The sequence below is a fragment of the Heloderma suspectum genome, chromosome 11 (assembly GCF_057233095.1).
Source record: "Heloderma suspectum isolate Gila_16-S chromosome 11, 16-S_ref, whole genome shotgun sequence".
Classification (NCBI taxonomy): Eukaryota; Metazoa; Chordata; class Lepidosauria; order Squamata; family Helodermatidae; genus Heloderma; species Heloderma suspectum.
The window spans coordinates 22950224-22978101 of record NC_139468.1 but is presented as its reverse complement, the minus strand read 5'-3'; the positions used below and the strand labels follow the sequence as shown (position 1 = coordinate 22978101).

The following is a 27878-nucleotide window of genomic DNA, read 5'->3' as shown; positions in this document are numbered from 1 at the left end:
GCCATTATCTGCCCATTAGGTATTTCTGCAGGCAAGTAATCCCTACATCTAAGGGTAAAGGGGATTACAATTTATCACACATGATCACAAATTCCCGTACAACTCCTGCCATGATGTTTGAAATCCCAACAATATTTCACATGTCTGATGTCACCACTATAGAAGTTTAGCTGAGACTGAGGAGGATGGAACATGCCCTTCACCCCAAAGGTGGTGACGGGGGAGCACTACATTCAGTAACAAAATATAAAGACAAGACAGTAGGAGGTCAACATTTGGTGTGCCACAATTCATTGAATTGTTTCTCTTTATTTTTTCCATCATATTTTAATGAAGCTATACACAGTCTAATTACATTTAGATCTGATAATAAATGAGGTGTTTTAACAGTAGATTTATACAGTTCCAGAAACATTCCTGGACTTTAGAATTTCTATACATTTCTTTTAGAAATAAATGGAAACCACCACATCTATCAGTTCTTTTTGCTGGCTGAGAAGTACACAATGGCATTACTTTTCTTGCAGAACATTTTTATATGTGTTTATTACAGACAATTCCTTATGGACCCTAAGACTGCTGTAACTAAATAGACTGGACTTTAAATTAGAGATTAGTTTTGGCCTTTTTCCCAATTTGCGTGACCAAGTAATAGCAACATGGAACCAAAAAAACATTTTAACTAAAGTAAAGCAGTAAAGACTTGAGAACATGATGCTGACTTATTACCTTTCATCATTTTGCCATTCGTGCTTATAAGATCACTGATGCATATGCTGGCACACAGTTCTTCTACCCCTTGTTATGGAATATTTCCATGAAAACTAGAACTAACCATCAGGCACAAAGAAACCTTTCAGGGGCTCCCAGATCCATGTACATGGACCCAACAGGTTTGTCATGTAAAGCATACAACTGCCTTCACTGAACTCCGTGTTGTCCAAGAGCACTCCCATTCATTTCAACGGATTTTACACAGATTTTGTCTTGTTTATCCCACCAACTCTAACAACGTAAGATCATGCTGAAGTGAGGCTTTGTCTGTATACTGTACCAGATTGTCTTCAGATCACATTAAAATTAAACACAGACAGTTACCATAAGGGCTTTGAATACATAGTCAGTGGCTGCCCTAGAACTGCAAAGCTTCTTCAATATACGGCAACAGGGCTAGGAAGAATCAATAACAACCAGGAAGTGCGAAGCAGACTTATTCTTAAATTCTAGAATACAACTAGCAAGGTGCAACATACCTATTAAGAAAACACATTCAAACTCGGACTGGTGCATGCCAGCCTAGACCACGTAAGATACTGTAAAATCAGACATTAAAATGATGTCTTACCCCATTTGGGGGTGGGGGGTGGGGAATCTGACACAGCAATATTATGCTGCATTGCTTGAGCCAAAAAGCTACCTTGAGCTGCTGAAATGGTAAGCTCCCTGTTCTTAACCGCTTTCCTGATTAGTTAATAGCAACCTGGATATATTATTACTGTTCTAATAGACTTCTTGGCAAGCAAGAACACTGTCTCCCCAGCAAGTCCAGAGAATGTTATAATTCACATAACAAGCCAATACATGTTCAGCTTTCATGTTCTTTTAGCTGGTTTGGCAGTTAACTGTTTTTCTCTTTCAAGCTCTTTCTCCCGTTGCTGTTCTCGTTCTAGTTCCTCTTTCTGCCTCTTTTGCTGGAGTTTGAGAGCTCTTTTCTGAAATAATGAAAAGTCAGAAAATTATGTTACTTTTCTGAAGACAAAGAATTACATTTGACTGTACAGTAGCCATGATATTTGGCTATTATTGTCCCAGGATTCTTCAGAGAGATTCCCCCACCCCTCCATTAATATAACATTACTAGTGGGATCTTCTATAAATGTCGCAGCGTATCCTCCTTCCTAACAGGAGTCTTCCCAATTCAGTGTCTGAAACAGCCATTCCCTCCAAGTATGGTATGCCACTCTCTGCCCCCTACTTCCCGTTTTTCTTTTCCAATATTCCATGGCCACGGAGAAAGCTGTCCCCATTGGGTTATCGGGTGATGGCCCCTTTAGTTCTGTTTTTAAAGACTGTTCCATACTTCTGCAAACCTTGGAGTACCCCCAAGAATGTGGATATCTCCACTTGGTTTCTCAGTGGTGCTGTTTGGCTCACTTTCTGTCAGCACTTACCACCTGAGTTTGCTATTAGAGAGAGCGGTGTTGCTTTAGTCAAGGGAAAATTCTATGCTATAGACACTAACGCCTAAATGATTCGGAACATACATTTTGCATGTATTATAATTACCATTATCATCATTTATACTGCCTTATTTGATAAAAAGCCATCAAGGTGGTGCACTACAATTTAAAACAATAAAAAAAAGAAAAACAGTAGAACAATTGTTGTTCAGTCGTTAAGTCGTGTCCGACTCTTTGTGACTCCATGAACCATAGCACGCCAAGGCCTTCCTGTCCTCCACTCTCTCCCGGAGTGTGCTCAAGTTCATATTCATTGCATCGGTGATGCTATCTCGCCATCTCATCCTCTGCCGTCCCCTTCTCCTTTTGCCTTCAGTCTTTCCCAGCATCAGGGTCGTTTCCAGAGAGTTTTCTCTTCGCATTAGGTGGCCAAAATATTTGAGCTTCAGCTTCAGTATCTGTCCTTCCAATGAGCACTCAGAGTTGATTTCCTTTAGGATGGACTGATTTGACCTCCTTGCAGTCCAGGGGACTCGTAAGAGTCTTCTCCAGCACCACAGTTTGAAAGCATCAATTCTTCGGCGCTCAGCCTTCCTTATAGTCCAGCTCTCACAGCCATACGTTACTACTGGGAAAACCATAGCTTTGATTATGCAGACCTTTGTCGGCAAGGTGATGTCTCTGCTTCTTACTATGCTGTCTAGGTTTGCCATAGCTTTCCTCCCAAGGAGCAAGCCTCTTTTAATTTCATGGCTACAGTCACCGTCTGCGGTGATCTTGGAGCCCAAGAAAATACAATCTGTCACTGCTTCCATTTCTTCCCCTTCTATATGCCAGGAAGTGATGGGGCCAGATGCCATGATCTTAGTTGTTTTAATGCTGAGTTTCAAACCAGCTTTTGCACTCTCCTCTTTCACCCTCAACAAGAGGCTCTTTAGATCCTCTTCGCTTTCTGCCATTAGGGTGGTATCGTCTGCATATCGGAGGTTGTTGATAATTCTCCCGGCAATCTTAATTCCTACCTGTGATTTATCCAACCTGGCGTTTCTCATGATGTATTCTGCATATAAATTAAATAAGCAGGGCAAAAATATGCAGCCTTGTTGTACTCCTTTCCCAATTTTGAACCAATCGGTAGTTCCATGTCTGGTTCTTACTGTTGCTTCTTGTCCCTCGTACAGGTTTCTCAGGAGACAGGTAAGGTGGTCTGGTACTCCCATCTCTTTTAAGAATTTGCCACAGTTTGTTGTGATCCTCACAATCAAAGGCTTTAGCGTAGTCAATGAAGCAGAAATAGACATTTTTCTGGAATTCTCTTGCTTTCTCCATGATCCAGCGAATGTTGGCGATTTGGTCTCTAGTTCCTCTGCCTCTTCGGAACCCAGCTTGTACTTCCGGTAGTTCTCGGTTCACATACTGCTGAAGCCTAGCTTGTAGGATTTTGAGCATCACCTTGCTGGCATGTGAAATAAGTGCAATTGTACGGTAGTTTGAACACTCTTTGGCGTTGCCCTTCTTTGGAATTGGAATGTAAACTGACCTTTTCCAGCCTTGTGGCCACTGTTGCGTGTTCCAAATTTGTTGGCGTATTGAGTGCAGCACTTTAACAGCATCATCTTTTAGGATTTTAAATAGCTCAGCTGGAATACTGTCATCTCTGCTAGCTTTGTTGTTAGTAATGCTTCCTAAGGCCCACTTGACTTTGCTCTCTAGGATGTCCGGCTCAAGTTCAGTGACTGCACTATCATGGCTATCAGGGACTTTAAGACCTTTCCTGTATAGTTCTTCTGTGTATTCTTTCCACCTCTTCTTAATCTCATCTGTTTCTGTTAGGTCCCTGCCTTCTTCGTCCTTTATCATGCCCATCTTTGCACAAAACGTTCCCTTGAGATCTCTGATCTCTAGTCTTTCCCATTCATTTGTTTTCCTTGATTTCTTTGCATTGTTCATTTAAGAAGGCCTTCTTGTCTCTCCTTGCTATTCTCTGGAACTCTGCATTCAGTTGGATATATCTTCCCCTTTCTCCCTTGCTTTTCGCTTCCCTTCTTTCGTGAGCTACTTGTAAAGCCTCATCAGACAGCCACTTGGCTTTCTTGCATTTCTTTTTCTTTGGGATGGATTGAGGTGCTGCCTCCTGAACAATGTGACGGACCTCCATCCATAGTTCCTCAGGCACTCTATCAGGTCTAATCCCTGAAATCTATTCCTCACCTCCACTATATATTCATAAGGGATATGATTTAGGTCATACCTGAATGGTTTAGTGGTTTTCCCTACGTTCTTCAATTTAAGCCAAAATTTTGCAAGAAGAAGCTCATGATCTGAGCCACAGTCAGCTCCAGGTCTTGTTTTTACTGACTGTATAGAGCTTCTCCATCTTTGGCTGCAAAGGACATAACCAATCTGATTTCGATATTGACCATCTGGTGATGTCCATGTGTAGAGTCATCTCTTGTGCTGTTGGAAAAGCGTGTTTGCTATGATCAGCGTGGTCTCTTGACAAAACTCTATGAACCTTTGTCCTGCTTCATTTTGTACACCAAGGCCATGCCTGCCTGTTATCCCGGTGATTTCTTGACTTCCTACTTTAGCATTCCAATCCCCTATGATAAAGAGGACATCTTTTTTTGGTGTTAGTTCTAGAAGGTGTTGTAGGTCTTCATAGAACCGATCAACCTCAGCTTCTTTGGCCTCAGTGGTTGGGGCACAGACTTGAATTACTGTAATGTTGAATGGTTTGCCTTGGATTCGTACTGAGATCATTCTATCGTTTTTGAGATTGTACCCCAGTACTGCTATTCCCACCCTTTTGTTGACTTTGAGTGCTACTCCATTTCTTCTACGGGATTCTTGCCCACAGTAGCAGATATAATGGTCACCTGAATTAAACTCGCCCATGCTTGTCCATTTTAGTTCGCTGATTCCCAAGATGTTGATGTTCAATCTTGCCATCTCGTGTTTGACCACCTCCAGCTTACCTTGTTTCACTGACCTTACATTCCAGGTTCCTAAACAATATTGTTCTTTACAGCATTGGATTTTCTTTTCACCACCAGACACATCCACAGCTGAGTGTCCTTTCAGCTTTGGCCCAGCCGCTTCACTCTTTCTGGAGCTACTTGGAAATACCCTCTGCTCTTCCCCAGTAGTATATTGGACACCTTCCGACCTGAGGGGCTCATCTTCTGGCGTCATATCTTTTAGCCTTGTGATACGTTCCATGGGGTTTTCTTGGCAAGAATACTGGAATGGGTTGCCATTTCCTTCTCCAGTGGACCACATTTTGTCAGAACTCTCTGTCATGACCTGTCCGTCTTGGGTGGCCCTGCACGGCATAGCTTATGGCTTCACTGAGTTACGCAAGCCCCTTCACCACAACAATTTAAATGCTAGACTAAAATTATGTGTCCCCATAGTATTTCTAAAAGCCAAAGAGCTCCTGAGGATTGCATTCCACAGTTTGGGATCAACACAAGCCCAACTGTGCCCCCAAAATGGGCCTCTCCTGCAGATCTTAATAGCAGGGCAGGTTCTTCTCTCTCTCTCTCTCTCTCTCTCTCTCTCACATACACACACACACACACACACACACTCACACAATACATCCCGCAGCTTAAACTACACTTCCATTAGTTCCTATGTTAAGTCGTAAGAAAATTCAATATTTAGTTTCACACTTTTATTTTAATCTTAACGTTTACAGCAGAAAAGTGAAATAGGCACCATCTATAGATAACTTTGATACAGCCCAAGTCCAAGGGGACAATCCTATGGGGATAGGCGGCTGCCTCCAAACTCGGAGACGGCTGCCTATCCAATGCATGGCAGGAGTAATGCTGAGAGGATTGTCTCCTCCGTGCTCCTGCTACCCTGCATTCGTGGCTAGACAGCCAATTTTGACTGTCTAGTCATGGGATGTCAGAGCATGGGGTGGGGAGGCCAGACGACACATAGGAAGTGTCTTACTGGCACTTCCGCACTCCCCGCCCCTGGGAACAACCCCTTTTGCCCCACTCCGCACTGCTCTTACGAGCATGGGGATGATCTGCACTGCCTATGAAGTGGCAGGGGAGGGGGTGGGGAGACGGTTCTCTGGGAATTGACCCCTGAAACTGACCAATCCTATGGCCATCTAGCCACTGTCTAGCAGCCATAAGATTGTGCCCTAAGCATGCTGAATTGCAAGTAAGTCCTGCTTTGTTCAGTAGAGCCTACTTGCAGGTAAGCAAGCACAGCGTTACAGCAAGGCTGGCTGGAGAATGCTGGGAGTTGGAGGACTTTTTTCTGTCTCAACATCCATAGGATTGCACCCTTAGAATTCAAAAAGTGAAGATGTGTAGCCTGATGTTTACTAAGAAATAAGTCCCACTGAGTGCAGAGGAGCAGCCCAAGCATATTAATAAGACTGCAATACTGTAATATTAAGGAGAATCCTACTCTCTGGCAGCCATCACGCGTACAACAGAATCAGCGATGACAAGCTTTTCATAATATGAAGAGGTTAAAGTGAAGTTCAGAATAACCACAAGTTCAAACACTGGAAAATACATAATGGCAATGTAGCAAGAAGTATGTGAAAAATCAGTTTCAATTTGCAAACATCTCCCAAAGTCAGAAGAAATAAGCAGCACACACTTTTCAAACTTTGCTAGCCAAAATGAAACAAAACTCACTTTCAACTTTGATGTTTTCTCATGGAGCATCATCATCTCTTTCCTAATGTTTACCAACTTACTGTGATAATACTTTGCTTCTGAAAACTTAAAAAAGAAAAAAAATGGAATTCAGTGCAATTAAACCTAAATATATTTACCCATCTAAAACAGACACAAGTAACTTCAAAATAACAAAAAACCCAAACAACTGCCTGAAGAAACTGAAATGAGCGTAAAGCTTTAATCCTATGCATGCATACTGGGTAGTAAGTACCACTGCCTCAAGTGAGAGTTACTTCCAAGTAAGCATGCATATTATCAGGCTGTACGATGTCTCCTGTGATGGTAGGGCCCACTAAAAATGGGAGCTGTGACCCTTCCACAAATTTTGAATGGCTGTAGAATCCCAAGAGCTGCTACTGAAGGCCTTGCAATTTTCAATACATATAATCACTATTTCAGGTAGATTACTGGAGCCCAGATGCAAACTTCAGTAATCCCTTTGGGCTTGTCCTGTCAAGGTCCAAACATTTCACCCATGGATCTTATGTAGAGTTGGTTTCAGGGGCTTAGGCATGCCTAACTCTGCATAGGATCAAGCTGCTAAGGGGGCAAACAAGCCTCCCTTGCAGTCCCATCTAGGTATGCATGTTTAAATCTCTTGACCTTTATTTCAAAGCAATTTGGTTTTATAGTTTTCTTATTTGCTGCTTCTTAAGGTTTGTCTTATTATAATTGTGTTTTTTAATTTATTTTCACTTTGTACATCACCCAGAGAACTTGGGCAGCTGATAAATTGAATGAAGGAAGGAAAAAAACCCTCAAAAATAAGACCCCCTGTGTTCATTGGGGATTACTCCCAGGTTAAGTGTGCATAGGATTGCAGCTTTCAGGGAGACAACCTGAAATACGACATGTGAAGTATGAAACTTCTGAATGAGAAGCTAGGTTTTCCCTGTAACTACGTCAAGTTGGCTATCCTGTGTGTAGGGTTTCCCCACTTAGCACAGATTTTCTCCAAAGAGAAGATGCTAGTTGTAGTGTTTTGCATAAAAATGGAAGTGAAACATGTCACCTTTTAATTAAACTAAAACAAACATCTGACAGAGCACACTTACCAGCACATTGATATCAAGAACAGAATTGCATTCTTTAAACTTTGAGATTTCTTGCTGTAGAGTTTCTAACAGTACTTCTTGGTTCTGTCTGAAAGAACAGCATGATTGTTTACATGCGCTTTGAAATCAAATTACATATAGTGTTACATGTGAACATGGCCATTTCACAGACCTTGGGTGAAACACTGACCCGGTTCGCACGTAACACTGTTTAATCTATGGGTTGTCGGGGCTGCACAGGAGCACACAAGTGTGTTGCCTCCTGCCCACTTGCCGCTTCCAACTGTTGTTGAGTTAAAACTCTGGGTTGTTTGCCCCTCCGTTACCCAGAGTTCTGGGTTCATACATCATGCCAAACAACTCAGGAGCAGCGTGTTGTTTTCTAAACCAGATGCAAAGCAGAAGCGGTGAGTGGGAGGAAGCAGCATGCTCATTTGTTCCTGGGTGGCCCTGACCAACCATGGGCTCATAAATTAATGGTGCAATCCTACGCACGTTTAAACAGAAAAAAAATCCTACAGTTCCCAGCATTCCCTAACCAGCATGACTAGGTGGGGAATACTGGGAGTTGCAAGACTTTTTTTCTGTCTAAACATGCATAGGATTGCACCCTTAGTTGGTCATTATGTACAAACCAGGTCATTCTCTTTTAGTAAAACTGAATGCTGTCTGCTACTGAAGACACTGCAGCTCACTCAGGTGTGTTACTCCACCCAGTTCCATGGGCAGGGATGACCCTCATTTGGAGAAGAGTAAAGAGCAGTACAATGCTGCATATCTAGATCTACACTAAAGAGATTAAGTGTGCAAGTAGTTCTTCTGGTGACCTTTGAACAGAAATAAAAAGGGAGACTCGTTCTACTTACAAGCAATCCATTTAGGATTTGTATCAAAGACAAAAAGATACTCATGTAGGTTTTTTGTTTTACGTACGTTAGTTCTTTTAAGGCTAGTTTTGACCGTTGTAGATCAGGTAAATAATGAGAAATTAGTCCTTCAGTAAGTTGCTCCACAGTTTTCTTATCTACAACAGTGAAGTCTTCTATTAATCCTTCATCAGGAGAATCTGCAACAGACAGCAGGTTTATAAAAAACATTAAACATTTTTAGTGATTGACATCTAAACAACTATATGGAACATTAAGTTACACAATGTAAATAACTTAATTTTCAGATACCCTATAAAAAGTCTGATACTATTGGTGTGCATGTTCGTAAATGGAGAAGAATTCTGAAGATACTTATCCATCTCTTCAGAGCAGCTTGAAAAGATTAATAATAAGACAGTCTCTGCCCACAGTCTAAAAGATATGAATTTGCAATTAGTAATTACTCTCCATGTGTATTCAAATAGGAAACCTCATGTAGCTTTTTGAGCCTTGGGGCTCTTTACCATTGTAATAAAACAAGTCCCTATTTCACCAACCTACCACGAAGTCCTAGTCAACTCCTGCCTAAAAAAAAAAGAAAGGAAAAAAAAGCAAGACTTCCATACTACACAAGTATACATCATGAATGTGGATAATCCTTTACTGAAAACCCCACTAAGAACTTCTTCCATAACCTCTCTTGGTCATTTTGTTTCACTACTAAACAACTCTGATAGTATAAAATGCAGTTCTAAATTCATCTTCCTGATTTAAACTACAATCAATTTGTACCACAAAATGGGACAGTGTGTGAATGAATACCCACTATAGACACTTCCCATCAAAGGAATGCACCAGAACCTCCTTTTCATTGCCAAGAGTGAACAGGTGCAATAGAAGACAGGGTTCTTTTACTTTTAATATTAGTGTAGGAGAGAGAATTTTGGCATGTGCAGCCTGTTATGCCACAGTACTGCAATGGAGATAGAAAAGCTGTTCTGCTACAACTCCCACTTTCTGTACAAATATCAAAGGAATCTGGAGCCCTTTCTAACACTTAGGCTTGCCAGTTTTTTATTGGTCGTCCTCCTGTGTGTTAAAACACACGGCATACAGAAGTTAAGGCAGTGAAGCTTTTCTCAAAATTGACAGCAAGTAATGGGAATTTCACTTGCTTAACTTATATAGATGTACAGAACAGAAACAGGGCCAGAAGACGACTGAAAACATCCCTAGTCACAACATATTTAATGTCTAAGATTGGCATCTTTGTTCTGGCCCCCATCCCATACTTCTTAAAAATGTTTAAGGATTTATTAGACGTAACAACAATAAAGCACATTATCTGTTTGCTATTTCCAGGTACATAGTGGAGAAGGTAGTGAAGTGGTTGGACTCGATGATCTTATAAGCCCCTTCCAAACTTACTATTGTATGACTTTGGGAATACACATGCTTGTCTTTTGAGATCTGGGCATTTTACATCAAAGTTATCCATTACCATAACAATCACAATGCATCATTATCTAAACAGAACATACAAACCAAATGTCATCTAAATGTCATTTGATGGGACCAATATTTGAAGATATCACATTCGATTAGAGAATCAAAGCCATCTTGTTAAATCACAGAAACTTTACTAGTTCTGAGAATTTTATAAGCAAAATGATGTACCTAGTTTAGAAATATCCCACACTTTTAACAGCAAGCTGATCAGCAGAAGTTGAGCTGCTGCAGCTTTTCCTGAGCATGGTGACAAAGTGATTGAAAGGGAGGGGGAAATCTGTACCTACATGAAGCCCAATCCTGTGCACAGTTATTCAGAAGTAAGTCCCACTGCATTCAGTGGAACTTACTCCCAAGTATGAGTAAGCATGCATAAGGTGTTGCGGCTTCAGGCTACTGTGGATACTTTCTTGGAAGTTCAATCCCATTCAATAAAGTAGGCCTTACATCTGAGTAGTCATACTTAGGACTGCATTGTTCTTCTGCTTCTCAGTACCACTGGCCGGGGAGGGGTGGGGGTGGGGGATGGCAGCTCTACTTGCATCGAGCTATGTCTTATCCCGCCTCCCAACCCATTAACTAATGGGTTTCCTAGATACACACAGAATTCTCTGAACACCCCGCCCCAATGATCACTAGTCACATGCACTTTTGCCATTTTTAGTTGAAGAACAATGCTATTCAGCAATTAGCTGGACATTTGAAATGAAACATTAATACACACTTAACTACAGTGTAATTTGGCCAGTGTCTATGGGTGCTTCCAGACAAGGCTTTTACTGTGAAATTGCCTCGCCTCATCCATGAAATTTTATTGGGGTGTGTGTGTCCAGATGACACACAGTCTCCCATCTGTAACTCTATTTTTCCCCACCACAGCTTCTGTGGACAGGAAAGAATAGCAACAGAATGTCTTAACTGGAAGTGCTAGGAGCTGTCTGTCTGGAAGCACTCTAAGAGATTATGATTAGATCATGGAATAACATCTGAGGGACAATGAACAGCTTATGCAAACTCATCTTTGAGAAACTACCAGGCCTGTAAGTACTGAATCTTCAAATATGCGGGAACAGTGACTCCGGGCACTACCACAGTGGGCAGACGGAGCGACCGTATCTCTGTGACAGAGCACCTGTCTTGCATGCAGAAAGTCCCAGGTTCAATCCACAGCATTTCTAGGTAGGGTAGGAAGCAATCCTGCCAGAAAACGCGGAGAGCCACCACCAGGCTAAATGGACCAATGGTCTGACTAAAGCAGCGTCCTATGTACCTATGAGTCCAAGGCAGAAGCCCTACTGCTTGATTGCTGGAAGGAACTAAGCAGAGCACTTGCTCTGCATGCAAAGTATCCTGGATTCAGTCCCTGGCTTCAGCAAATATGGTTCGGAAAGACCCCTGGCTGAATCCTTGGAGAGCTACTGCCAGTCACTGTGAAAATACTGAGCTAGATGGACCACCAATCTGATTGGGTATAAGGCAACCTCATACATTCAAGTAGTTACATAAAATGAAATTGAAAGATTAGAACCAGCAGACGTTAACTGTAGAGGACCACACTGCATTCAGGAAGTTCCTTAATAGGACTGTGCAAAGCTATAGCCAAAAAGGATCAGATGCAACTAATTTTAACTTGTGCAATGGTCATTACAATATGAGTTAACATCCGGAGGGGTAGCCATGTTAGTATGTTGCAGCAAAAACAACAAAGAGTCTTGTGGCACCTTAAAGACTAATGACTTTATTCTGGCATAAACTTTTGTGGACAAGGGATGCATTTGAGTTAAAAATTAGTTAAAGGGTAATGATCGTGAAACATTTCTCCTTCTCGTTCTTTCCTTGCCTTACAGTCTGACCTATCCATATTTGTCCAGAGCGGGGAGGGTGCTCACCCTCAATCCTTAGAGAAAAGGGCAACCAAAATGATCAAAGGGCTGCAGCAATTCCCATAAAAGAATTCCCCTAAGAGAATGTCACAATGTCTGGGCCTGTTTAACTTAGACAAAAAGGCAAGTAAAGGGAGACATAATAGGGATGTACAAAATTATGGATGGTATGGAGAAAGTTGATAGGGAGGGAGACATTTTTCTCCCTTTTTGAAAATACTAGAATCCAGTGGGGTCATCCCATGAAGCCGAGTGGTGGGAGATTCAGGTCAGAAGAAAGGAAACACTTCTCCACAAAGCACATAATTAAACTGGAATTTGCTTCCACAAGATGTAGTGATGGCCACCAACTTGGATGGCTTTAAAAGGGGATTGGGCAAATTCATGGAGGAGAAGGGTATCAACGCCTACTGTCATGATGGCTATATAATATCTCCAGTATCAGAAGCATTAATAGGCCAACAAATTTGGAACACTCAACAGTGGCCACAAGACTGGTCCATGGGGTCACGAAGAGTCGGATACGACTTAACGACTGAACAACAACAGTCAGAAGCATTATGTCTCTGTATGCTGCTTGCTGGGGAAAATGGACAGGAAAGGCTCTTGCGCTCATGTCCTGCTTGTTGGTTCCCCACAGTAAGTTGGTTGGCCACTGTGTGAACACAGAATGCTGGATGGGATGGACCCTGGGTCTGATCCAGCATGGCTTTTCTTATGTTCTTACCCACATTCTCCACCGCTTTTCTGGGTTTTTGTGGGAGCAGCATCATGAGCTGAGCATTCTGGCAAGAGATGGGTTCTGTCAACAAGCCCACAGGGCCTGTGCTGATTTCTTCACCACGTTTAGGGCACGGAGAGCAAGCGGTAAGATGGTCTGCTTTCCATCACCTACCCTCGGGGCAGACAAAAGGAAGTTCTCTTTCACACGGTGCAGAACCGGTTTATGGAATTCCCTGTCGCAACGTCGGGGCCTAGACAGAGTCGTGGAGAAGGCTATGGATGGCTACTAGCCCTCATGGCTATATCCTGCCTCCAGTAATCAGAGGCAGTACGCCTATGCACACCAGTCGCTGGGGAACATGGGCGGGGGGGTGCTGTTGCCCTCAAGTCCTGCTTGCGGGTTCCCCACGGGCAGCTGGTTGGCCACGGTGCGAACAGAATGCTGGACTAGGCGGACCCTTGGTCACCATTCCACCGCCGCAATTTCCACCATTTTTTCCGGAGGAAAGACGGAGAGCGGCGGCCGGCTCGGCTCGGCTCGGCTCGGCTCGGCCCGGCCCGGCCCGCTGTCAGACTCAACCTACCTACGCCGGGATCGCTCACGGCTCGGGCCCGCAGCCCCGCCTTCCCGTCGAGCGGCTCCTCCAGGCTCATCGCTGCCTCGCGAGAAAACAGAGCACGCGCAGGCCCACCGCCCCTCTGTCCGGCCCGAAGGTGGGGAGACGCGACGCGCTCAGCCGAAGCTCTCCCCCGAGTGGGCGAGGAGGGCCGCGGCCGCGAGGCAGCTCAGATATCCTGCTTTCCTCGTCGTCGCCGGGAGCCCCTGAAGCGGCGGGGGAAAGAAAAAAGGCCCCGACTTGGGGGGAGAGTAGGCCTTCCGGTGAAGGCCGGAACACGGCTGTCGATGACAACCATAGAGATAGGGGATAGAGTAGTAACGGTTTTAAAGTTCGCCGATGGAACCCACGGGTTCTTTCAGGCCCGCCCCCCTTCCCTTCCCTTCCCTTCCCTGGGATGAACGTGAGAGCTGCCCATAGAAAGCAATGGGTAAGAACATAAGAAGAGGCTTCCTTCCTTCCTTCCTTCCTCCCCCCCCCTCCCCTTTCGTCCCTCGGGGCGAATGTGAGAGCTGCCCATAGAAAGCAATGGATTAGAACATAAGAAGAGGCTTCCTTCCTTCCTTCCTTCCCCCCTCCCCTTTCGTCCCTCGGGGCGAACGTGAGAGCTGCCCATAGAAAGCAATGGATAAGAACATAAGAAGAGGCTTCCTTCCTTCCTTCCTTCCTTCCCCCCTCCCCTTTCGTCCCTCGGGGCGAACGTGAGAGCTGCCCATAGAAAGCAATGGATAAGAACATAAGAAGAGGCTTCCTTCCTTCCTTCCTCCCCCCCTCCCCTTTCGTCCCTCGGGGCGAATGTGAGAGCTGCCCATAGAAAGCAATGGATAAGAACATAAGAAGAGGCTTCCTTCCTTCCTTCCTTCCTTCCCCCCTCCCCCCCTCCCCTTTCGTCCCTCGGGGCGAATGTGAGAGCTGCCCATAGAAAGCAATGGATAAGAACATAAGAAGAGGCTTCCTTCCTTCCTTCCCCCCTCCCCTTTCGTCCCTCGGGGCGAATGTGAGAGCTGCCCATAGAAAGCAATGGATAAGAACATAAGAAGAGGCTTCCTTCCTTCCTTCCTTCCCCCCTCCCCTTTCGTCCCTCGGGGCGAATGTGAGAGCTGCCCATAGAAAGCAATGGATAAGAACATAAGAAGAGGCTTCCTTCCTTCCTTCCTTCCCCCCTCCCCTTTCGTCCCTCGGGGCGAACGTGAGAGCTGCCCATAGAAAGCAATGGATAAGAACATAAGAAGAGGCTTCCTTCCTTCCTTCCTTCCTTCCCCCCTCCCCTTTCGTCCCTCGGGGCGAACGTGAGAGCTGCCCATAGAAAGCAATGGATAAGAACATAAGAAGAGGCTTCCTTCCTTCCTTCCTCCCCCCCTCCCCTTTCGTCCCTCGGGGCGAATGTGAGAGCTGCCCATAGAAAGCAATGGATAAGAACATAAGAAGAGGCTTCCTTCCTTCCTTCCTTCCTTCCTCCCCCCCTCCCCTTTCGTCCCTCGGGGCGAATGTGAGAGCTGCCCATAGAAAGCAATGGATAAGAACATAAGAAGAGGCTTCCTTCCTTCCTTCCCCCCTCCCCTTTCGTCCCTCGGGGCGAACGTGAGAGCTGCCCATAGAAAGCAATGGATAAGAACATAAGAAGAGGCTTCCTTCCTTCCTTCCTTCCCCCCCTCCCCTTTCGTCCCTCGGGGCGAACGTGAGAGCTGCCCATAGAAAGCAATGGATAAGAACATAAGAAGAGGCTTCCTTCCTTCCTTCCTTCCTTCCCCCCTCCCCTTTCGTCCCTCGGGGCGAACGTGAGAGCTGCCCATAGAAAGCAATGGATAAGAACATAAGAAGAGGCTTCCTTCCTTCCTTCCTCCCCCCCTCCCCTTTCGTCCCTCGGGGCGAATGTGAGAGCTGCCCATAGAAAGCAATGGATAAGAACATAAGAAGAGGCTTCCTTCCTTCCTTCCTTCCTCCCTCCCCCCCTCCCCTTTCGTCCCTCGGGGCGAACGTGAGAGCTGCCCATAGAAAGCAATGGATAAGAACATAAGAAGAGGCTTCCTTCCTTCCTTCCTTCCTTCCCCCCTCCCCTTTCGTCCCTCGGGGCGAATGTGAGAGCTGCCCATAGAAAGCAATGGATAAGAACATAAGAAGAGGCTTCCTTCCTTCCTTCCTTCCCCCCTCCCCTTTCGTCCCTCGGGGCGAATGTGAGAGCTGCCCATAGAAAGCAATGGATAAGAACATAAGAAGAGGCTTCCTTCCTTCCTTCCTTCCTTCCTCCCCCCCTCCCCTTTCGTCCCTCGGGGCGAATGTGAGAGCTGCCCATAGAAAGCAATGGATAAGAACATAAGAAGAGGCTTCCTTCCTTCCTTCCCCCCTCCCCTTTCGTCCCTCGGGGCGAACGTGAGAGCTGCCCATAGAAAGCAATGGATAAGAACATAAGAAGAGGCTTCCTTCCTTCCTTCCTTCCCCCCCCCTCCCCTTTCGTCCCTCGGGGCGAACGTGAGAGCTGCCCATAGAAAGCAATGGATAAGAACATAAGAAGAGGCTTCCTTCCTTCCTTCCTTCCTTCCCCCCTCCCCTTTCGTCCCTCGGGGCGAACGTGAGAGCTGCCCATAGAAAGCAATGGATAAGAACATAAGAAGAGGCTTCCTTCCTTCCTTCCTCCCCCCCTCCCCTTTCGTCCCTCGGGGCGAATGTGAGAGCTGCCCATAGAAAGCAATGGATAAGAACATAAGAAGAGGCTTCCTTCCTTCCTTCCTTCCTCCCTCCCCCCCTCCCCTTTCGTCCCTCGGGGCGAACGTGAGAGCTGCCCATAGAAAGCAATGGATAAGAACATAAGAAGAGGCTTCCTTCCTTCCTTCCTTCCTTCCCCCCTCCCCTTTCGTCCCTCGGGGCGAATGTGAGAGCTGCCCATAGAAAGCAATGGATAAGAACATAAGAAGAGGCTTCCTTCCTTCCCCCCTCCCCTTTCGTCCCTCGGGGCGAATGTGAGAGCTGCCCATAGAAAGCAATGGATAAGAACATAAGAAGAGGCTTCCTTCCTTCCTTCCTTCCCCCCTCCCCTTTCGTCCCTCGGGGCGAATGTGAGAGCTGCCCATAGAAAGCAATGGATAAGAACATAAGAAGAGGCTTCCTTCCTTCCTTCCTTCCCCCCTCCCCTTTCGTCCCTCGGGGCGAATGTGAGAGCTGCCCATAGAAAGCAATGGATAAGAACATAAGAAGAGTCCTTCTGGATCAGACCAAGTACGGCTATGTACACCAGTTGCTGGGGAACATGGGCGGGAGGGTGCTCTTTCACTCATGTCCTGTGCGTTTCCCTTTGACAGCCGGTTGGCCACTGTGTGAACAGGATGCTGGACTAGATGGTCCCTTGGGCTGACCCAGAAGGGCTCTTTTTATGTACATAGGCATTTTTGGTTTTAATTTTTGTGAACCGCCCAGACAGCTTCTGCTATAGGGCGGTATAGAAATAAAATATTTATTTCTAGGTGGTCCCTTGGGCTGACCCAGAAGGGCTCTTTTTATGTACATAGGCATTTTTGGTTTTAATTTTTGTGAACCGCCCAGACAGCTTCTGCTATAGGGCGGTATAGAAATAAATAAATAAATAAATACTGCCTCTGATACTGGAGGTAGCATAGAGCCGTCATGTAAATAGCTGTATGTGATTAAGTAGGGGAAAAAGACAGGAATTGTTTTCTTTTTTTTTCTAACTCAGATTTGTACACACACGCATTGTTAATGTCAGTTATACCCATATTGCAGGTTGGGAGGACTGATGCTGAGAATGGCTTATGACAGCCTTACTCCCAGGTAAATAATGTATTTTTGAATTGCCCCTGCACTCTTATTGTAACCCTTATTGTAAAAAATAAATAAATAAATAAATAAGGGTGCAATCCTATGCATGTTTAGAAAGAAAGAAGCCCTACAACTCCCAGCATGGCCCAGCCAGCATGATTGGCTGGGGAATGCTGGGAGTTGTAGACCTTTTTTTCTGTCTAAACATGCGCAGGATTGCGCCCTAAAAAATAAAATACAAAAATCACCAAAAAAAGGCTAAAACAAGGCCAATAAAATACAGAGATTAGACTAAGACAGAAGAACCTCTCAAAATCAAGGAGCAGGTCAAGAGAGAGGGAGATGGGCTTGATTTGGATTTCTAGCTTTAAATCCTCTATAGAAAATAGTTTCCTGATTGAAGCCAAAAGCCATCTACTTACATTCCCCCCCCCTTCAGAACCCTTCCCAGCCCAAATCCAGCGTTCGCAGGCGGTGTTGCACTTTGAACAGTGCAATCCTGTACACATTTACTTGGGAGCAAACGCCATTCAATACAACGGGGATTACTTCGGAATAGACGAGGATTACGCTGCAAATGTCTGGAAGCTATTATCACACGGAAGTTTCCAAAGTTTAAAAAGTGGCAAAAGGAGCTCAGAACTAAAGCGGCTGTGCGTATCTACCGTGATACATCTATACTGACCGTGAAGCTGGAGGGGACGATTGCGCACTCACTCTCACGGTGGTTTGATTGGCTGCGCACGCTCACCTGACCAAAGAAATAAAGCCAAGGAAGGGCTCCACAGAATGGCGGAAATTTACAGGCGGGAAGGCTCTTGCCTGGCACAGAGCCCGTAGAGATAGTGCCGTAGTCTTTTAACGGAAGTTCAGGCTGTTTGTTACTCTACATTTTCCTATCTCTATGGCCCAGCCTTAACCTCTATGGCACAGAAGAGTCTGGTTGCTAGGCAGGGTGGGTGGATTACCTTAGCAACAGCAGCAAAGCAAACAAAAACAAAAAACCACACCAGGGGTTTTAAAAGAGCATTGTGTCGGGTCTAGCCCATAATAGAATTGTAGAGCGCTTTCTTTCCCAGTGCTAAACTGGGTGCCCAATACAGGTGGCACATTGATGGTAGCAATCCAAGTTCTTCTCCTGGGGTCCTCCCCTGCCCACCCAGTTGAGTCTGGGTGGCTTGATAAGTTGCTTCGCCAGGGCTGCTCAGCAGAGGAGGAAAATGACTGACAGGTCAGCCAGGTCACCCTGTATCCTGCATCACATTGTCAACATCTGAAGGGTGCTGTGGACTTCACTTCTAGGGTGGTGATAAGACAAGCTGAACTTGTCCAACTTTTTAGCCATGTAGTTGTTAAAAGTAAACAATATGGTACAGGATCTATCTTTGGCTCAGGAACTAAAGCATGGTAGTTGTCTCTGGCCGTTCATAACTGTAGTGGTGCCAAAACAGCAAAAGACGCAAAGTATTGAGGCACGCTCTGCTTTTTGGCTGGCCCTTGTAGGGAGATAAAAACGTACCACAACGCAGTGTAAAAAAGTTGCCTTCTTACAGGAAGGGGGACATCTTGGTTCATCTTAAGAGACTGGACTCCTAAATCAACCTTTTAAAAAACAGTCTCTTGCCCAGAGTTGCATTGATGCTACTGGAAAAAGTGCAAATGTATGCAGGTATGTATGGGATTGTTTAACAAGGTAGGGTAGGGTGGGGAGGAACACTATGTGGGAAATAGACTCTACTGGGGGAGTTTCTCAGCGATGTACAAGGAGATGACATGTAGGACTGAAATATTTCTGCAGACCCTAGTGGTGGGACTGCCTGCATATCTGGGTGGATGGGGTCTTCTACTGTCAAAACAGGGCTTTTCCCTAACAGGATAAGTCCTGCATGCCTGTATGGGGTTGCCTTGCTGGATCAAGGCTATTATACAACACTGGTATAGGAGCCAAAGGGTTTCTAAGCCCAGTCCCTGAGTCCAAAAAAAATCTTCCAAATACCAACTCCTGGCTCACATAATGTACAGCAATGGATGCTGCATGTCATAAGTGGTGTAGTGGCAAATTTTGAAGTGCAGGGGCTCATCATGACGGTCCCCACAGCCACGCCTCCAGGAGAGTCCAAAAAATATTTTGCATTGCAACAAGCATAACTCACAACAATATATAGTTGCTGGGGAAATCAATTTCTCTCCCCCCTACTGTAAGGATTGCAGCTAAACTCACAGGGAATAGGGAAGTCTGAGGTGGGTGACAGATGATGTAATCATCCCTGCTAATCAAAAGGACCTGGTACGTTGACTCTGCCCGCCCTGGCCCCACTACACCACTGCTTGTCATACAGCAGGGGTGCAAGCCTCAGACCCAGGGTCAAATCTGACCCTCCTGCATTCCCCAGATGGCCCCACCCCCTTTCCCTCTGACCGTTTTGTGGTTTCCCAGGTTTTATCTAGTTTTTTCCCCCTCTAAAAAACCGAAATGCCTCTCCTAAGGCTTAGTTACTTGGAGCAGGAACGTTAAGCTTAAACATACTGGTATTTCTGCCATGTCTCTTTTGCCTTCCGTCCCACCCACCACTGAAATGTCCCCCACTCCTTCTCTGAAATGGAATTCAGGCTGAGAGTGGTTCAACACCTGTGTCATACAGTGATGAAAAAAGCTGAAGCTGTGTAAATTGCCTCTTTGACACACAGGAAGCCTCCTTATATCATACCATTGGTCCATCTAGCTTAGTATCTCTATACTTTGAAAAGCTTCAGCTGCTGATTTTTACATATCAAGCTGCTCTTAGGGTTGTGCTTTAAAAAGCTGCAGATGGCAGTTTCTAAGACAGCGTAATATTTACATGCCCAGTTATTTTTTTAAAAATGCGCTACAATGCTGGTTGAATAGTTGCAACCCTATATTGCTCCAGGAAGCTGTACCTAGAGAGCCAGTTGATGTACAGACATTAGGTGATGGTGTTTATTTCTATGACTTGAAAAGCTTCACCTGCTGAAAAATAACTCACAAGCATCCATATCCTGAAACCAAGCTAAAACAAACCCCTGTCCTGACATTTGAATGGATTTGGAATCAGTTATGCAGATTTGTTATGTTAATCTGCATAACAAAATTTGTACACCGCAGCCCTGTATGTCTCATGTAAAAGGAATTAGTTGTCAAAATGTTTTATGGCCTCCATGGAATGCAGAATTCCAAAAGGTTTATAAGCGAAGCATACAACCTCTCAAAAGGCTAAAGACTGCATTCACAGATTTAAGAAACCATTGTTCTGTTGGACGAGGAAATCGGGAGTTTTCATCCACCACAAATAGAAACCAAAATGAAATAAACCAAGAATGTGAAACTTTAATTAAAACATTTCCAAAATGTTTTTTTCTTCTGCTGCTGGCTCATAGCCCTACAGTGTGGTACAAAAGACATTCATGAAATTGATAGCCCAGTCCTGTTATGTAAATATAAGTTCCAATGATAGGTATAACTGAGACTTGGTGGGATGACTGGAATACAGCAATTGAAGGATATAACTTGTTCAAAAAGAACAGGAGGAACAGAAAGGGAGGTGGGGTTGCACTGTATGTGAAAAATACATATCTCTGCACAGAAATACAGGAGGATGAGCTTGGTAGCCCCATCGAGAGCATCTGCATCAAAATAAATGGAGCAAAGAATAAAAGGAACCTGGTGGTCGGAGTCTACTACCGGCCACCCAATCAAGGAGAAGAAGAGGATGAAACTTTTGAAAAGCAAATAGCCAATGTTTCAAGGAAGCATGATGTAGTAGTAATGGGGGACTTCAATTTCCCCAGTATTTGCTTGGAGACAAATTCTGCAAAACATGGCCCCTCCAGGAAATTCCTGACTTGTGTGGTGGATAACTTCCTCCTACAGAAAGTAGAGGAAGGAACTAGAGGATCGGCTATCCTTGACTTGATCCTAACCAACAGAGATGACTTAGTGGATAAAGTAGCAGTTACAGGAACTCTGGGGGAAAGCAACCATGTTATACTTGAGTTCTTGGTTCTAAGGGAAGCAAAAGCCGCGTGTAGTCAAACGCGTACCCTGGATTTTAGGAAAGCTGATTTTAATAAACTCAGAACAATGATCAGTAAGATCCCATGGCAAGTGACTCTAACGAGAAAGGGGGTCCAAGATGGGTGGGAGCTTTTAAAAAGGACATTCTCAAGGCACAATTACAAACAATTCCAACAAGAAGAAAAGGTGGAAGACAACAGAAGAAGGCAATGTGGCTTCACAAAAAGCTTAGAGATCACCTGAAAAGAAAAAAGGACACATATAGGAAGTGGAAAGAAGGCCAAGTAACAAAGGAAGAGTACAGGCAGGTAGCACAGAATTGCAGGGATGGTGTCAGGAAGGCTAAAGCTGAGAACGAGCTGAGGTTAGCGAGGGATGCTAAAAGCAACAAAAAAGGCTTTCTTCAGCTACGTGCATAGTAAAAGGCAGAGGAAAGATGGTGTTTCAGCTATTAAATAAGGATGGCAAAATGATAACAGATGACAAAGAAAAGGCAGAGGTGCTCAATTCCTACTTTCCCTCAGTCTTCTTCTGAAAGAGGGTCTATGACCCCCCTGGCAAAGGCAAAGTACAGGCTGAAGGGGCATGGTTCCAGCTTGAGATTGATAGGCATATGGTCAAGGAACACCTCATTACTTTGAATGAGTTCAAATCTCCAGGGCCAGATGAACTGCATCCTAGAGTAATAAAGGAACTGGCAGAAGAACTCTCAGAACCGCTGTCTATTCTCTTTGAGCAGTCATGGAGGATGGGTGAAGTGCCAGATGACTGGAGGAGGGCTAATGTCCCTATCTTCAAAAAGGGTAAAAAGGAGGAACCTGGGAACTACAGACCAGTCAGTCTGACAGCAATCCCTGGGAAAATTCTGGAGCAGATGATAAAGCAATCCATCTGTAAGCACCTTGAAAACAATGCAGTGATTACTCGAAGCCAACATGGATTTGTCAAGAACAAATCCTGCCAGATGAATCTGATCTCATTTTTTGATCAAGTAACCTGCCTTGTGGACTGTGGGAATGCTGTGGACATAATATACCTTGACTTCAGCAAAGCTTTCGACAAAGTGCCCCATGATATCCTGATGAGCAAACTAGCTCAAAGTGGGCTAGATGAAACAACGATCCCGTGGATCCACAGTTGGCTACAGAATTGGACTCCAAGAGTGCTTATCAACGGGATCGTCTCAAACTGGGGAGAGGTAACAAGTGGGTTACCATAAGGCTCAGTCCTGGGCCCAGTGCTCTTCAACATTTTTATTAATGACTTGGAGGAGGAGGTGCAGGGAATGCTGATCAAATTTGCAGATGACACAAAATTGGGCACGATAGCTAATACTTTGGAAGACAGAAACAAAATTCAAAGTGATCTTGATAGACTGGAACGCTGGGCAGAAAACAACAGAATGAAATTTAATAGGGATAAATGCCAAGTTCTGCACCTAGGAAAAAGAAACCAAATGCACAGTTACAAGATGGGGGATACTTGGCTCAACAACACTGCAAGTGAGAAGGATCTCGGAATTGTTGTCGATCACAAGCTGAATATGAGCAAACAAGGTGATGTGGCTCCAAAAAAGGCAAATGCTCTTTTGGGCTGCATTAATAGAAGCATAGCTTCCAAATCCTGGGAAGTATTAGTTTCCCTCTACTCGGCACTGGTTAGGCCTCATCTGGAGTACTGTGTCCAGTTCTGGCACTGCACTTGAAGAAGGATGCAGACAAGCTGAAGAAGGTTCAGAGGAGGACAACAAAGATGATCAGGGGACTGGAAACAAAGCCCTATGAGGAGAGACTGAAAGAACTGGGCATGTTTAGCCTTGAGAAGAGAAGATTGAGGGGAGATAGGATAGCGTTCTTCTAGTACTTGAAAGGTTGTCCCAGAGAGGAAGGCCAGGACCTCTTCTCGATCATCCCAGAGTGCAGGACATGGAATAATGGGCTCAAGTTACAGGAAGCCAGATTCCAGCTGAACATCAGGAAAAACGTCCTGACTGTTAGAGCAATACGACAATGGAAACAATTCCCTAGGGAAGTAGTGGGCTCTCCCACACTGGAGGCATTCAAGACGAGGCTGGACAGCCATCTGTCAGGGATGCTCTGACCTGGATTCCTGCATTGACCAGGGGATTGGACTCGATGGCCTTGTAGGCCCCTTCCAACCGTACTATTCTATGATTTTATGAGTTCAGTAGGACTTCTTTCCAGGTGGTACAAAAAGTTTCTAATGGAGACCAGCTGCCAATTACACAATACTGGTCTGGATGGGCAAATAATCCAGGCTGGTTCAAGGCAGCTGTCAGTGCTCCAGTATAGCTAGTGATACATTTCTCTTTTTTAGTTTTTGTATGGAACGACTCCCATCATACATAGATACGTGCACACACACATCAGCACATTATTGAGGAAGGCACTTTTATATAGCTGAAAATACTCAATTTTTCAATGTGCCAGTTAACTCTTTCCCTACATCTAGGGTGGCCACTTACACATGGGCGAAAAAGAAAATGCATAACCCAAAACAGAGGATCAACGAGATATAACATAACATTTGCATATATATTCAAATTTAGAAATAATTACTAGATTTTAAATAGAAATGTCATACATCTCACCATTGTGGAAAAGACAATGACCACCCTTTTTCCTCCGCACTCTGTGTATTTCTTAGTTGTAGGGGTATCGCGTGACTGTGAACTTGCACGTGTATCCCACAACTGCGAAATAGCAGCTGACTGTCCTTTCTCATTCTGCTCTGTGTGTTCATTATTGTGCACGACATATAAACTGGCTGCTCCGCTATTGTGAATGGAACAAGGCTACTGATATAATGGATGGGAAAAGGAGGTTACTTAGTGTGGAAGCTGCCCTACTGCAAATGGGGGGAAAAGAAGGAATGGCGGGGAGGGGAGAAGAGGCCTCACCCCTTGACGACCTCACTGCCAGGTCACAGCCACATCACAGACGCATGCCCAGAATTTAATGCAGAGAGACAGGGCATACTGCAGGGGAACCGCCTGGGAGCCAATTTAAGTAAAAAGTACGGAGTAAAAGGCCTTTAGAAAATGCGGCTTTTCAAGAGGGATGCAGCGGGTTGGCTGCGGATTGGCCACAACCTCATGTGTCCCTAACAACCTTTAAGCCACAGCAGCATCAGAGAAAACCTGCCATGTAGACTGGCCCCAGGTGACCTGGGTGCCTGCCCAGTCTGCCATACAGGTATTATTGAAGGGCAACTTCAAGGGCCCTGCTCTCCCTTCTTATCATCCTTGGACCAGATAAGCCTTCAAATAGAGGATGCCTTTAAACAGAGTACTGCCCTATGTAAAGTAGGACACACAGGCACTCTACTTACATCTACATAAATCTAGCCAGTGCCTATGGAAACTAATGGAAACACATAAGGAGAGGTATTGTATATTGTGAATAGCAGTATAAAAAGAGGGATTTCACAGGTGCAATTTCTCCCCCAGCCCCCACTTGACAAGCTGCTAAACTCCCCCTTCTGTACAACTATAAAGGGTACAGGAGCTGTGTTTCCTTTTGGTTTAACATGGTGTGAAGAAGGCACATGATACAAGAAATCTGCTGAAGCTAAGTAGGTCTAAGTGTGGTCAGCACTAAGATAAGAGAACTTGTGGTAATTCTTGGCATGCTGCTTCTGTGGTGGGGCAAGAGAGAAACAAATGTCATATGTTGATTTACTGCCTTTCATGCAGCTCTTGAAAGCACAGAACCTCTGTCCATAAAAAGCAGCACCTCGATGCTAGTGAAACAAGGAATATAAGAAAGCTGTAATTTTTATTTTTGCCTAAGCTGCCAGAATGGCTAAAGACAACTTTCCTTTACCCTCCCCATGCTTTTCTTCCCACAGCTTGTTTGCTGTCATGTAAAACCTTGCACCAGGATCCAGGAATCTCAGTGGCAAGATGATAGAAATGCCAACAGCAGCCTGAAGATGCAAGCCATTGGTCAAAAGACCTCAGGAGATTTTGCGAACAGGTTTTGTTAGTATTGCCGTTTTTTTACGATGAGACATTTTAGGTCAGGAAGTAACAAGCTCGAGGGATCTCTGCTCCATCTCCCAACCACATTATCTTACATTACACCAACAAGCACTTCCTAGCACTCAAAAGAAACCCTGCAGTGATGTGTTGGCAGTAGCCACTGGGACATAAACCATGCCACTGTGAAATAATATAGCTAATGCACACCCTGTAAGCAATTTGAAAGGTATCTGACAATGTCTGCCAATCAGCTATAACCCTCAGGCTTAGGTTTCTGTACTGCTGTGTCAGCACCTTTTTTTCTTCCAGAGTACTGCTTTTCCAATCCTCTTAAAAGAGTTGTAAAATGTGCACTTCTACTTATAGCTAAAGGACCATTGCAAAAACACCTCTATCCTAGTTTTTCTAGTTACAAGATAAAGCTGTAGCTATAGTATACACACAATGTGACTTTTCTGGTGTTACGAAGTATGGCAAAATCTCGAGGGGTAGCGACCTTGCTTCTCATGAGAAACTACAAACAGTTTTGTTAGATCATTGGTGAAAAACTCTATGGAGTACAATTTAGAAGGTTACTTGCTGGTGACCTAGCAACCTGAACAGATGAGGAAGAGTGCCACCAACTGGCACATCTTTTAAAACAATAACTTAAGGCCCTATCTATAGAGTAGTCCCATTGATTTCAGTGGGACAGAGTAAAATATGCATCTACCACAAGGTGGTTAATGGTGACCAGAAAGAGTTTTGTTAATTATCTTTTTTAAAGTTAGCATTATAGTATTATAGAGCAACCATGCTATAATGCTCTTATTCAAAGTAGCATTGCAGGAGTATAGTGCTATAACGCTATAATGATAATTTAAAAAAAATCTTTAAAAAATACATTTTCAGTTACCGCTACTAACCACCTTGCAAAAATGCAGTTTTTTAAAAAAAAATATATGTAGGGGTATAGCGTTGTGACACTCCCTCATTTAAGTGGTACTCCACTATTTTAATTTTTTTTAAACTATGGCTAGAAAAAATGTTTTAGCTCTACTTAAAAGTTAAAAGTAAAATAAACAAGAGATACAGTGGCACCCGCTGCAAAGGCTATACTCATAGTGTGCTGAGCTTTGCCAGGTTCACCTTGATAAATTCCAGAGGGGTAGCCACATCTGTTGCAACAGAAGTCTTACGGCATGTGAACAGCTGCACAAATTTATTGTGGCATAAGCTTGGCGAGAACCATATAGACCGCTTCAGCAGAGAGGTGAAGTGTCATCCTTATTTGGCAGGTATATATTCACACATTGGTACAAATAATAGAAGGCTGGATAAGCAGGGTGGCCCAGAAGACCAGCTATGCAAGAGATAGGTGTGTTGCATTACTATGCAGAGCACAAAAGAAAACAGGATCCAGTCAAAAGCAAACTCAATAAATGATCCAATCAAAAGTTGGTATGACCCACTCCTAAATGGTGATGAACTGGCAAAGCACATTGAATAGTATACATAATGAACTGATAGTTAACTTTTATTAATCCCAGACTGAAGCTTTTTTGTCTAATGTTGTGCAACCAGAATTCTCACTACTGCTAAATAATTAAAAAATATGCTTGATCACTCATATTGTTCAAACCACTTTAAAGTATCACAGAGCAAAGGGGCACATTGTCATTATTTTTGCAATTTCTTCCCTAAACTGTTACCTCTGAAGAACTTTGATCGGGATTAACATACCATGACTGAGTTTGCATGATATGACAACCCATGGTGGGTAACTAGCCACAGTGGGTTGTCATGTCATCCGAACCAAGACCACTTCCTGCAGCGTGGCTTATTTTTCGGCAACAAGCCACCCTGATAATCCATGGCTTGTTCTAGGGTTTGTTCTACCCAGCAATTGGGCACAGAGCCATTTGGCAAGAGCAGCAAAACCCCTTGCTGCTCTTCCCAATTGTGCATGCCTGCGCCGCCTCAAGGCTCCCTCACCAGTGACTGCGCCTCCAGTGATGCCCAAACAGCACTCTGGAAAGGCTGTCACTTGTTTGCCAACCCCCTTAAAAAAGAAAAAATTAGGACTCAGAAATTTGCGCAAATGGAGTCATAATTTTTTTTAATTATCTTTTGTCGGTCTTTCAGAGGTGCACAAGCGTGCACTTACGGCTGTCCAACATGTATAGCCTTGCCTTGTCAATGTCCTTGTAAGTTTCAGCTGTCAAAGGGAGCGAGGAAAGATACAAGGGAACTGACAAGGCAAGACTGCATAGAGGCTGCTTTGCACACCATTGACAGGGACTGGGAGAAGTAGGTGTACCTAAAGGGGGTGGGGACAATATCTCCCCCTTGGCATGGTGATCCTCTGGGTTTAAGTGTTGAACTGACACTCATCAGTGTCCTGCTTCTATTCAGCACTTCCCCAACTCCCCAGGTACTCGAGAAAAAGGAGATCTAGGCTCCTCTGCCCTTTTCGTGGGTCCCATTCACAGCAACTGCAGCAGTAACTGCTCCAAAAAAATTGCAATCCCACGTGTA

General features: G+C 44.5%; 1 protein-coding gene and 1 long non-coding RNA gene across 3 annotated transcripts; one reads left to right on the top strand and one right to left on the bottom strand.

The window, feature by feature from the left end:
• Positions 1 to 262: 262 nt before the first annotated feature.
• Positions 263 to 13799, bottom strand: BLOC1S6 (biogenesis of lysosomal organelles complex 1 subunit 6). 2 transcript variants are annotated; one of them, XM_084817189.1, is made up of 5 exons: positions 13522 to 13799; positions 8887 to 9019; positions 7954 to 8041; positions 6854 to 6940; positions 263 to 1712 (listed from the first exon to the last, which is right to left on the bottom strand). In XM_084817189.1, the coding sequence occupies exons 1-5, from the start codon at positions 13589 to 13591 to the stop codon at positions 1593 to 1595; spliced, it is 498 nt and encodes a 165-aa protein (XP_084673315.1). In that variant the 5' UTR covers positions 13592 to 13799; the 3' UTR covers positions 263 to 1592. The 2 variants fall into 2 exon arrangements, with proteins under 2 accessions (XP_084673315.1, XP_084673316.1); XM_084817190.1 differs by having other exon boundaries at positions 276 to 1712; positions 12942 to 13589.
• Positions 13800 to 13896: 97 nt separating this feature from the next.
• On the top strand, positions 13897 to 26734 carry LOC146337140 (uncharacterized). Its single transcript, XR_014785366.1, has 4 exons — positions 13897 to 13984; positions 17290 to 17337; positions 18879 to 18994; positions 25229 to 26734. It is a non-coding gene; the product is annotated as an uncharacterized LOC146337140 (long non-coding RNA).
• Positions 26735 to 27878: the final 1144 nt, after the last annotated feature.

What these genes read in the sequence shown, in the direction of transcription:
- BLOC1S6 (XM_084817189.1), bottom strand. Translation starts at nt 13,591, where the DNA reads ATGAGCCTGGAGGAGCCGCTCGACGGGAAGGCGGGGCTGCGGGCCCGA. An exon ending in TTCTTGATATCAATGTGCTG is followed by an intron (nt 6,941 to 7,953) that starts GTAAGTGTGCTC and finishes TTCTTTTTTAAG; the next exon opens with TTTTCAGAAGCAAAGTATTA. An exon ending in AGAAAACATCAAAGTTGAAA is followed by an intron (nt 1,713 to 6,853) that starts GTGAGTTTTGTT and finishes TCATTATTTCAG; the next exon opens with AAAAGAGCTCTCAAACTCCA.